We start from the raw sequence: 11,389 nt of genomic DNA, 5'->3' as shown, positions 1-11,389 counted from the left end.
GACACTGCGCATGCCTGAGACGCAGTCAATTCCTGAACACAGGTGACCGGAAGGAACGGTTTGACGAAGATGGCCGCGAAGCAAGAGGCCGGAAGTGCTGCTTTTGCCGGCGGTAGCTGCCCCGCCGAGTCCATGGAGCCAGTCTTACCTATGCTATTGGTGCCGGTCCGCTCCGAGGCGATCGAGCGGCTGGGATCCCGAGCGCAGATGCACAGAGAGCAGGAGGTTCTAGGGAGCTTGACGGCCGCGGGCAGCCTCCAAGTGCTTTCCTTGGCACCCGGCGGCCCGGGTGGGGGTGGCTGCTGCCTTAAGGGTCCTTTCGGCCAGTAAGTGCGGCGACAAAGCTGGGCAGGGTGGGAGTCCGAAGCTTTAACTCCGGTGGCCGCACCCCGCGGGGTCAGAGCTAGACCCTCTCACAGTATGGGGGTGGTGGAAGAGAGGTGATTGTCGGGGGAAGCGCCTTAGGCGAGCACTGTTCCCTCTCGAAACATTTTTCCCGGACCCAAGGCGAAAAGCTCACTTTCCTGCATCTCCACACGGGGCTTTCCGGTTGTGGGTGGGCGGAGAGGGTATCCAGCGCCTCTGCTAGTTGTGGAACCCGGAATGGGTCCTGGTTTAGGCGCTGATTACTTTCATTGATTCAACACAAGTTGATTATATGTCACAATGCCAAGATGCTAGCCAGGGATTATCTCTAATTTGAATCATCTTTTTTTTTTTTTTTAACTGAAGCAGGAGTTTTCTTAACAGATACCCGCCTGCACCACCACCACCAACTCTCCCCCGCCCCTTTAACTTTCAGAGAGAGCCCACTTTGTCCATTCACTTACTGATTTATTTAATAAAGAGTTCTATAGCTACTGTTACCTAGAAGCAGTGCATGTAAAGTTGCATAAGGCACCATTCTTACTTGTGAGATAGATGCTCCCGTGACTGGGGAGGCAGACTTGGAAAAAAAAAAAAAAAAAAAAGGATTCTTTCCACTTATTTTTGGTCCAGGATTTACAGTTTACATCATAAAGTTTGAGTGTCCTCTGAGTATTTAACTACATTTTTTAATAATAGAAAATATCTTAGAAATGATCTCTTTTAATGCTGGGTGCAGTGGCACACGCCTATAATCCCAGTGGCTAGGGAGGCTGAGATAAGAGGATCGCAATTCAAGGCCAGCCTCAGCGATTTAGACCCTGTCTAAAAAAGGATTAGGGATGTACCCCAGTGGTAACATCGCTCCTAGACTAAATCCCCAGTTTTTAAAAAAAAAGTTTTTTAAAGACAGAGTAGCAAAGAGATGTCTCACCTTGAAATCTCAAGATCCTGTAACAACACCTGACAATTAGAGATTAGTTTGTGAAATCAGTAAATGTTTTAACCTGTTCTGTTTGCCTGCCTTATTTTGCCTCTGGTTGCTGGGAAGAATAATCTCTCCATAAGGGAAGTTAGTTTATTCAACAGTATCAAATACCTGTGAATGCAGCAGAGTAAAGAAATGGGGTGGAGAAAAAAAACAGAACTCTACAGGTGTTATGAGAGCCTATCAGAGGAGATAAGAATAATTTGGGTATTCATATGTTGGCTCCTGAATTTAAAATGAGGTTCAAAAAGGCTGCTTTTCAACTTTATTTGAATTGAATTTTAATTCAGTTAAGATACTTTCTAAGGTAAAAAACAAGGACAAGTTTGTCGTGAAGTTTACTTCCTACTTTAAATATGTAGTTTTTTTGCATTATTGAAATTATATTTTATTTTCATCAAAAGTTTCCTTTCTCCAAGTGGCAGTATAGTCATTCTATGTGCTAATAATTTTAATGTTACAGAATCATCTGTTTAAAATACAAATTTGATTAACTTTTTTCATTGATATTTTTAGTGTAAACAAATTGAGCATTAGTGAAAAACTCATCAGTTTGGTTGTAAAGACAAATGGAAACATTGTTAATCTTATCTAGTAAAGACATAATAGCACCACTCCTACTTGATATAAAACTTTTGTAGAAAAAGGAAGCTTTTAAAAAGGAAACTATATCAGCTTGGTAGCCTTATCTTTTCTATTGCCTTGTGTTGGGTGCTCCTATCTTTTTGAGAATAAGGTCTTGCTTTGTTGCCCAAATTGGCCTTCAACTCCTAGGCTCAAGAGATCCTCCTGCCTCAGCCTTCTGAGTAGCTAGGACTAGAGGTGCATGCCACTGCACCTAGCTTGGGCCCTTTTATTTTTACTTTTTAAATGTAATTTAATATTTGAAATTATAGCATCATTAGTTTTCTAAACTTGTTAACCAGTGTTGATATTTTCGTGTCACAGTACTTTAAGAATTCTATAACTGTGCAGTCTAGTATGGTAGCCATAAGCCACACGAGGCTGTTAAAAATTCATTTTCTCAGTTGCACTACCCACATTTCAAGGGAACTGTAGCCATTTCTGGTTATTGGTTACTATCTTAGGCAGCAGTTTGTATTCTGTTTTCACACAAAATTGTATTGAACAATTTTTATATGCCATTTTGGAGTCTTTAAAGTCTGTGGATACAAAGAATCACTTTTGTTTTTAACATCTTTAAAAAACATTTACCTGCTGGATATGGTGGCATACACCTGTAATCCCAGTGAGTTGGGAGGCAGACAATAGGATCATAAATTTAAGAGAAGCCTCAACAATTTAGCAGACCATGTCTCAAAAAGGACTGGGTGTGGCTCAATGGTAAAGTGCTCCTGGATTCAATCCTCAGTATCAATAAAAGATAAAAAACCCCCCAAAAAATTTAGCCCAGCAAAAGTCTATTAAGCACCACCTCATAAATAATATACATATTTAATTATTGATACTTATTCTTGATCATAACAGTTTCTTTAAACATCAGGATTTAAGATGAAAGAATAAAATGAGGCAGCATTTCTTGCTCCATGGCCAGTTTTTATCACCCAATTCCATATTCTTATGTTAGTATGAAGGAGTAGAGGGGGAAGAAGTCAAAGAAGAGGGAGCGAGGGTGGCAAATCCTGGAACAATTTATATTCTCTAAGTTTGAATCTAGAATTGATGCTACCAAGTGAAGTAACTATCCCTACTATTTTGGATAAATATGATTGGATATAGAATATGATAAATCTAATCTTTTTCCTTAGTTTTGTATGGGAGGACTCTCATAACGGCACTTCAACGGACAAACCCAAACTGCTCGCTTTTTGTGAAAATTATGAACTGTTAATTTATGAATTTAACTTGAAAGATGGAAGATGTGATGCAACCATATTGTACAACTGCAGTGGGAAGACACTGCAAAAGCTTATTGAAGAGCAAGGTGTCAGTAAGTACATATATGTGGTCTTCCAGCATGTTTAAATTTGTGACATTACCTTGTATTCTTAGATATTTCATGAAAATGTCTCAGGTGAACTCAGGGAGGGAGGTCTACATTGTCTACTATAGTAGCTACTAACTACTTGGGGTATTGAGCACTGAAATGAGGTTAAAACAAAGATATACTTTAAATGTCATTTATGTACTAGATTTTAAAGATTTAGTACTTTTTAAATATTTTTTAGTTGTAGTTGGACTCAACACCTTTAATTAATTAATTATTTATTTTAAATATTTATTTATTTTTTAGTTGTAGTTGGGCACGATATCTTTATTTTATTTATGTATTTTTATGTGGTGCTGAGGATCGAACCCAGGGCTGCACACATGCAAGGCGAGCGTTCTACCGCTGAGCCACATCCCCAGCCCTGAAGATTTAGTACTTAACACAAAAAATTGTTAACATTTTACTTTTATACACACATGCACACACACACTAGGAATTGTACCCAGGGGCACTTAACCACTGAGCCACATCCCCAGCCCTTTCTAATTTTTATTTTGAGATAGGTTGTTGCTCAGTCGCTGAGACTGGCTTTGAGTTTATATTCCTCCTTTCTGAGCTTCCCAAGCTGCTGGGATTACAGGTGTGTGCCATGTGCCCAGCTAATATTTTACTTTTTATTTTATTTTATTTTATTTTTTTTTTTAAAGAGAGAGTGAGAGAGGAGAGAGAGAGAGAGAGAGAGAATTTTTTAATATTTATTTATTTATTTAGTTCTCGGTGGACACAACATCTTTGTTGGTATGTGGTGCTGAGGATCGAACCCGGGCCGCACGCATGCCAGGCGAGCGCGCTACTGCTTGAGCCACATCCCCAGCCCAATATTTTACTTTTTAAGTACATGTTGAAATGATAATTTTGGCTATAATGGACTAAATAATGCATACTAAGATGAATTTCACCTTTTCAATGTGGCGGTGTCTCATTTATTGTGATTCACACATTTTTATTGGATGGTGCTAATCTAGACTGCTTATAGAGCTATTGACTATGTTTTGTCCAAATGGTTACAGGAGCAGAAATTAAAGCATGCAGGTTTCTATTTTTAAAGCAGTAACAAACTCCCTGTCCTTGATTTTAAGTTTTCATATTTTTTCCTTAAAAAAGATTTCTGATCTGTGGGGTCCAGTGGGCAAATTGGCTTTTTAAAATCTCCCTCCTGTTGTGCTGCCAGACTGTGGCCATAAACAGAAGAAACCAGGGACATTGTAGGGCATCTTTATTTGTTCCTTTACCCACCTCCCAGTGACCACTTGCTTAGGTGAGTATGAATAATAACTACCTTGAGTTTGAAGTAAGTTTAGTTTTTTTGTTTTACCTGTTTTTGTTTATAAGATCAAGATTACCAATTGTAAAATTGTGAGCAATGAATTTGAAATAACATCCTTTTATTTCATAGGTATTTCCTTACTGTCTTTGAGGATTCTCTCATTTAACAATAATACATCATTATTGTTCATCAACAAATGTATCATCCTCCATATCATGTTTCCTGAAAGAGATTCTGAAATCAGAGTACTCAGCTGCTTCACATTATCCTTGCCTACACAGACAGTGGACACGATTATTGACATGCAGCTCTGCAGAGGAGTTCTTTTTGTTTTGAGTAGTTTAGGCTGGATCTGTATCCTTGGCAATAAATATGTTAATTCATATATAGAGAAGGAGAATGTCTAGAAAGACAAGCCTTTTAAGCTTGTAGTTTTGGGGACTGAGTATATGGAGAATGGTTGGTTTTTTAGTAAAACTTTTCAGAGAAAAAGATTCTCATAAACTTAAAATACTCAAACCATATCACTTTATATTCTATTGAAATATTTGCTAAGGTATAGATGTATTTTTAGTCATAATTATCCATACTTGTGTTCTTTTAAAATTGTATGTATGCTGCATTAGCTGTTTATTCAAAATATACTTCTTGAGTACCTATTGTATGCTTGTTCCAGGAAGGATTTAGATGACTTTTTATGACATGCAAAGATGTCATAAAATATTAGATTTAAATTAATTTTTGCCATTGGATTATAGAACCTGTGCTACCTAACATAGGCACTGGGTATATGTGGCTGTTGAGATTCAAAATTGGTGGAGTAACTTGGGATCTGAATTCTTTGTCCACACATATTTGCTGGGATTGAACCCAGGGCTTTCATGCATGCTGGGCAAGCACTTTACTAAGAAAAAAAATGCATAATATTTCAATTTTTATTATTGGTTACATGTTGAAATGATATTTTGAATCAATTGGCTTAAGTAAAATGTTAAAGTTAGCTTCATCTGATCTCTTATATAGCACTATTGTTGAACCCTAGTGGAAAATATTAGCAGTGTCTCAGGGTCTGGCACAGAGTGGTTATTTAGTGAATACTATTGAATGAATCCTGTATCAGATTGTATGTTGTGCCACCAACTTCATATCTTCTTCGATACTACCGTAGGATCTGCCTTGGTTTTCAGTCTTCTGTTGTCTACAAGATTGCAGCAATGGAATCTGTAGCACTGTACCATCCAGTGTTTTAAATGGTTAGGTATACTTATAAACTGATGTTTTCTTTAACTCTAACTCAGATATTTTTGATACTGTGAATGGCAGAAATGTAGCTCATGTGGAATTAGCACTTTACCAAGAAAATGTATACAATAAGCAGCAACAGGAACCAGCCAAGATTTCTTCTTTCACTTCACTGAAAGTATCTCAGGATCTAGATGTTGTAGTGATTGTCAGCTCTTCCAACTCTGCAATTGCTGTTAACTTAAATTTATATTTCAGGTATGTAGATATTGCAATTTTTACTTTGAGGTAAATTATCAGAACCAATAAAAGGTTAAAAATGTATTTATTAGGTGAGCACGGTGGCATGGATCTAAAATCCCAGCAGTACAGAAGGCTGAGGTGGGAGAATTGCAAATTCAAGGCCAGCCCAGGCAATTTAGCAAGACCCTAACTCAGAATAATAATTAAAAAGGACTGGAGATATAGCTCAGGGGTAGAGCACCCCTGGGTTCAATCCCCAGTATCAACAACAACAACAAAATAAACTCATTAGCTTTTTAAAAAAGTTTTCTTTTTCTATGCAGTCAGATAAGTTCTAGCTATAACACAGAAAAGTTGTTAGTGTATAGTTTAAGGTATACAAATAACGACTGGCTTCCTTTTTATATTTGATTTTTGCATTCACATCAGTTTTGATTTTGACAGATGGTTTGATTGTGTATAGGTTGTGTCATAAATTTTAAAAAAGCAATCAAGATTGCACAATTTTAAAAGCACCTGCTTATTATATATTATCTACTCACTTCTTGCCCCACATTAAAGCAGAAGAGAAATGGAATATCTTAATGTGTTAGAGTTGCATTTGTGGTTTTGGGGTCCTGATTACCTTGGGGTTCTTGTTCCTCTTACAGGACTTCGACAAGATGTAATCCTCTTGTTTTTTCTAGCTGAGGATTTCCAAAATGTTTATCTTGGAGGATCTAAACTTGTGACTGTCTAAATGTATTAATAATAACTGAGTGCTTGTTTGTGCTGTTTTTTTGTTTTGTTTTGGGTACCAGGGATTGAACTTAGAGGCACTCAATCACTGAGCCACATCCCCAATCCTATTTTGAATTTTATTTAGAGACAGGATCTCACTGAGTTGCTTAGCACCTTGCTTTTGCTGAGGCTGGCTTTGAACTTGTGATCCTCCTCCTTCAGCCTCCCAAACTGCTGGAATTACAGGCATGTGCCACACACCCAGTTTGTGCTGTTTTTTTTGATATAGGTATTCTAGTTGCTTCTAATTTGGATGTTTAAGGGTATGTGTGTGTCCACACAACAGACTATTTATTGTAACTTTCTTATCTAAAAATAGGCCAGTCAGCATTTATCATTTCCAATATTTAGGGCCATTTAAAACCATTAGAACCTTGGTTCTACCTTAATATGAATGAGATAAACAAATCCTTGAATGGTAAGGCTTTTTTTTTTTTTTTTTTTTTTTTGATACTGGGGATTGAACCACTGAGCCACATTCCCAGCCCTTTTTTTGTATTTTATTTAGAGACAGGGTCTCACTGAATTGCTGAGTGCCTCACTAAGTTGCTGAGGCTGGCTTTGAACTCTTTTTTTTTTTTTTTTAAAGAGAGAGAGTGTTTGTTTTTAATATTTATTTTTAGTTTTCGGCAGACACAACATCTTTGTTTGTATGTGGTGCTGAGGATCGAACCTTGGCCACACGCATGCCAGGCGAGTGCGCTGCCGCTTGAGCCACATCCCCAGCCCCTGGCTTTGAACTCTTGATCCTCCTGCCTCAGCCTCACGAGTTGCTGGGATTATGGGTATGCACCACTTTGCACCTGACAAATGGTGATGCTTTTTTTTTTTTTTTTTTTTTGTAGTTGTAATTGGACAGAATGTCTTTATTTTATTTATTTTTTTAATGTGGTGCTGAGGATTGAACCCAGTGCCTTATACGTGTTAATCAAGTGCTCTGCTGCTGAGCCCCAGCCCCTGGTAATGCTTTTTGATGAGTTTTATTGCTATTTGTTTGGATTACAAGAAAGGATAAATTCATCTTCACTTATCTACCAAATGTCTTTAACAAGTGTGAATTTTTTTTTTTTTTTTGCAGTATTTATTACTGAGCTACATCCTCAACTCCTCAGACCCTCGCTTGTTTTAAATAGCTTTTTATTTATTACAATCCTTGAGCAGGGATGATTAGTATATTCTCAGATTGTTTTCTTCTATTTATCAGAAGGCTATTTTTGCTGATTAACCACACTTTCCTTATATTTGTAGAATTATCATCTGATCATACATTTGGAAAATAATTTGTTAAAAAAGGAGGAAAGCTTACTCAGTTACTCGAGTCATTATGTATAGGGTTCTCCTTTGGATGCACTGGCAACACACCAGGACTACTATTCTGTTTCCTGCACCAAATTTAAGGATCTATCCTATCCAACTAAATGACTGATCTGTATTTATTACTTACATGAATACCCTTTAGTATTTATTTATTTTTGGAAAGGGTCTCATTCTGTTATCCAGGCTTGCCTTAAACTCTTAAGCTTAGGTGATCCTGCTTCCTCAGCCTCCTGTCCCACCACACCTAGCTATTAGTGTAATTTTCCTGGAGTTGACTCCTTATTTTCTGAGTGTGCTCTGAAGTCTAAAGTTGTTTTTGTTATTTTTTTTTCCTCCTGATAAAAACTCCTCTTTCCTTGATAAAGAACATTAGGCCTCTTTCTCATTTGATCAAGCCCTGTTCATCTTTTGAGAGCCAATTAAAATCCACCTTTCTTGAAGCCTTTTACTTATTAAAACTCCCTCCTTTTACTTATTAAAATTTCTTTCCTCTCTGAACTTTTGTAGCACTTCTACTTTGAACTAGAGTATAGCATTTAATTATATAATCCTATGTTTCCCTCCATAGAGTTCATGTAAGCTCCTTGAGAAACCAAACTCATGTTTGTTCCTTGAGATTTTCTTTTTTTTTTTAAGATGGGGTAAGCCAGTCTTTTTTTTTTTTTTTTGTGGGTGTGTGTATGTGTATGTGTATGCATATGCGTAGATGGACACAATAGCTTTGTTTATGTGGTGCTGAGGGTTGAACCCAGTCCCTCACATGTGCTAAGCAAGTACTCTACCACTGAGTTACAATCCTAGCTCAGCACAAGCTGGTCTTGAGCTTGTGGGGGTCAAGCAATCCTCCTGCCTCAGCCTCCTCAGTAGCTGGGGTTTGTTCTTTCAGTTCATTGTCTTTCTCTTCTAATCCACCTTAGCTGTCTATTCTCATATGCATAATCCTGAGTTTTGTTAATATTTGAAATTACTTTTCCCCTAGATCACTTCTCTACATAACTGCACTCTGACCACAACTTCCCAAATTTTCTGGCTTACTTTCTCAAGTATTCCCACCTTACCAGTCATCTGACTTCACTGGAATTTCTAGTTCATTGACCTTATAGTCTTTATCCCCCTTCTGTCTTCACTTCCCTTCCTTTCCAGTGTAGATTTTGTGATTTCTCATTTTAGTCATTTCCTGCTTGCTCTCTAAACTCTTGCTCCTGCCCTATGATAACACTTGATCTGAAAAATGTCTGAGTTAAACTTTTTATTCTGCCTTTTTAGTGTCTATACTCAAGCAATTTGAACTTGTGAGAAATCAACAAAGGAAAATTGGTGCTTAAGTTTGCATTCATTATCGTCAGTTGATTTCACAGTATTGCCTAGAAGTTTTACAATTTTTTTCCCATGAACTCATTTATACAACATTGTTTTTAAACCTCTATTTTTTCAAACCCACTTAATCTCTTTACATCAACCTTTTTTTTTTTTTGGCTGACCTTGTCTTCTTTATTTTTTTCAATATTTAATTTTTAGTTGAAGTTGGACACATCATCTTTATTTTATTTACTTATTTTTATATGGTGCTGAGGATCAAACCCTGCATGTGCTAGGCAGGTGCTCTACTGCTGAGCCACAATCCCAGCCCTGACCTTGTCTCCTTTATAAAGGAATTAAAACGCATTTCCTGGGACTTCCTTAGTTTCTTAGTAGTTTCCTTTTTCCTATGAAGGCCCAGCCCTTCCCTTCTTCTTAGGGATCTTTTCCATTTTCTCTTTTCTGTCTCCAGTCTCTTCAGCACTGGATCCACATCAAGTTAATCACCAGTTCTAGCTATTTTATTCCTGAATGTTTCTTGAATCTGTCCACTTCTTAACTCCTAATCCATGTTACTACATTGTTTTATCTGAACTACCTTAACAACCACTTAGTCTCATGTCTGCTCTTACTCTTCAAATCTATCCTTTGTACAGTAGACAAAATGACATTGTTAAAATGAATTTATTAGAGTTATAGCCAGGTATTAACGTCTGAGGGCAGGAGATCTATCTTTTCTTGTTAGGGAACTACTTTTTCATACATTCTTTGTTTTCATTTTCATCCTGTCTTTTCTGACTTTTCATCATCTCCTTGACAAATATTGTACCAATTTATTACCTTTAAGTCATTGAAAGGGTTAATATTTACTTAACCAAATGCTCTTGAGGATTATATGCTTTCCCTTCTTTTGCTAGCTGTCTTCTGCATCTGATCATTTCTCATTTCTGCTTGAAAATCTTTAGCTGCCTCTCTCCACCCCAATATAAAAGTTAAAAATTCTTAAATAGCTCCACCTTCTCATTTACTGCTCTTTAGCCACCACTAGGTTCTTTTTTGTTTCTTCAGTGTGACAGCCCTCTTTGCACACACACTCTTCCGCCTATATTTAAACATAATACTTTGCCTTCTAATTTGCATGCATTTGCCTGGTCTCAGCCTAACTCTTACTTTGTGTTGGCAGTATAGTAAGTAATTAAAACTCTGGGCTTTATGGTTAAACTAACCTGGTTCAAAGTTTCTCAGAAGCTTAATTTTTATATCTATAAAGTTAGACTATTTATTTTTATAAGGTTGTTAAAAGACATAAGAGCTTACATAAAGTGTTGAGTAAAACATCTACAATATAGTAGTCAAGAAATGCTCTTACCACTTTTTTTTTTTTTTTGATTTTTGGTACTGGGAATTGAAGCCAGGTTGCTTAACCTCTGAGCCACATTCTCAGCCCCCCACTTTTTTTTTTTTTTTTTTTTTTTTTTTGAGAACAGAGTCTTGCTAAGTTGCTTAGGGCCTCACTAAGTTGCTGAGGCTGGCCTTGAACTTGCCATCCTCCTAGGCCTCTTGAGCTTCTGGGATTTCAGGCATATACCACTACACCCAGCTGGAAATCAAATTCTTTTTTTGTGGGGAGTACTGGGGATTGAACTCAGGGGCACTTGACCACTGAGTCACATCCCCAGTCCTATATTGTATTTTTTTTAGAGACAGGGTCTCACTGAGTTGCTTAGCACCTCGCTTTTGCTGAGACTGGCTTTTAACTCAAGATCCTCCCGCCTCAGCCTCCCAAGATGCAGGGATTACAAGCATGCTCCAAGAGTCAAATTGATGAAGTTAACTCACTGTTTTGTAAGGCAGGGAGATAAGGAGTTTCCTTCTG

At 37.4% G+C, this 11,389-nt stretch overlaps 1 protein-coding gene across 1 annotated transcript in view; it reads left to right on the top strand.

Moving 5' to 3' along the window:
• The first annotated feature begins 69 nt into the window (after window positions 1–69).
• Spg11 (SPG11 vesicle trafficking associated, spatacsin) overlaps window positions 70–11,389 on the top strand; it is a 76,900-nt gene continuing 65,580 nt past the window's right edge. Inside the window, exons 1-4 of the mRNA XM_026391025.2 lie at window positions 70–326; window positions 3,124–3,305; window positions 4,762–4,986; window positions 5,931–6,132. Coding sequence (XP_026246810.2) covers window positions 70–326; window positions 3,124–3,305; window positions 4,762–4,986; window positions 5,931–6,132 — 866 coding nt within the window. The remainder of the gene's footprint in view (window positions 327–3,123; window positions 3,306–4,761; window positions 4,987–5,930; window positions 6,133–11,389) is intronic.

This window comes from Urocitellus parryii, chromosome 6, assembly GCF_045843805.1.
Source record: "Urocitellus parryii isolate mUroPar1 chromosome 6, mUroPar1.hap1, whole genome shotgun sequence".
NCBI lineage: Eukaryota > Metazoa > Chordata > Mammalia > Rodentia > Sciuridae > Urocitellus > Urocitellus parryii.
Note: the sequence above shows the minus strand (reverse complement) of the source record. Positions and strands in the feature narration are given on the sequence as shown.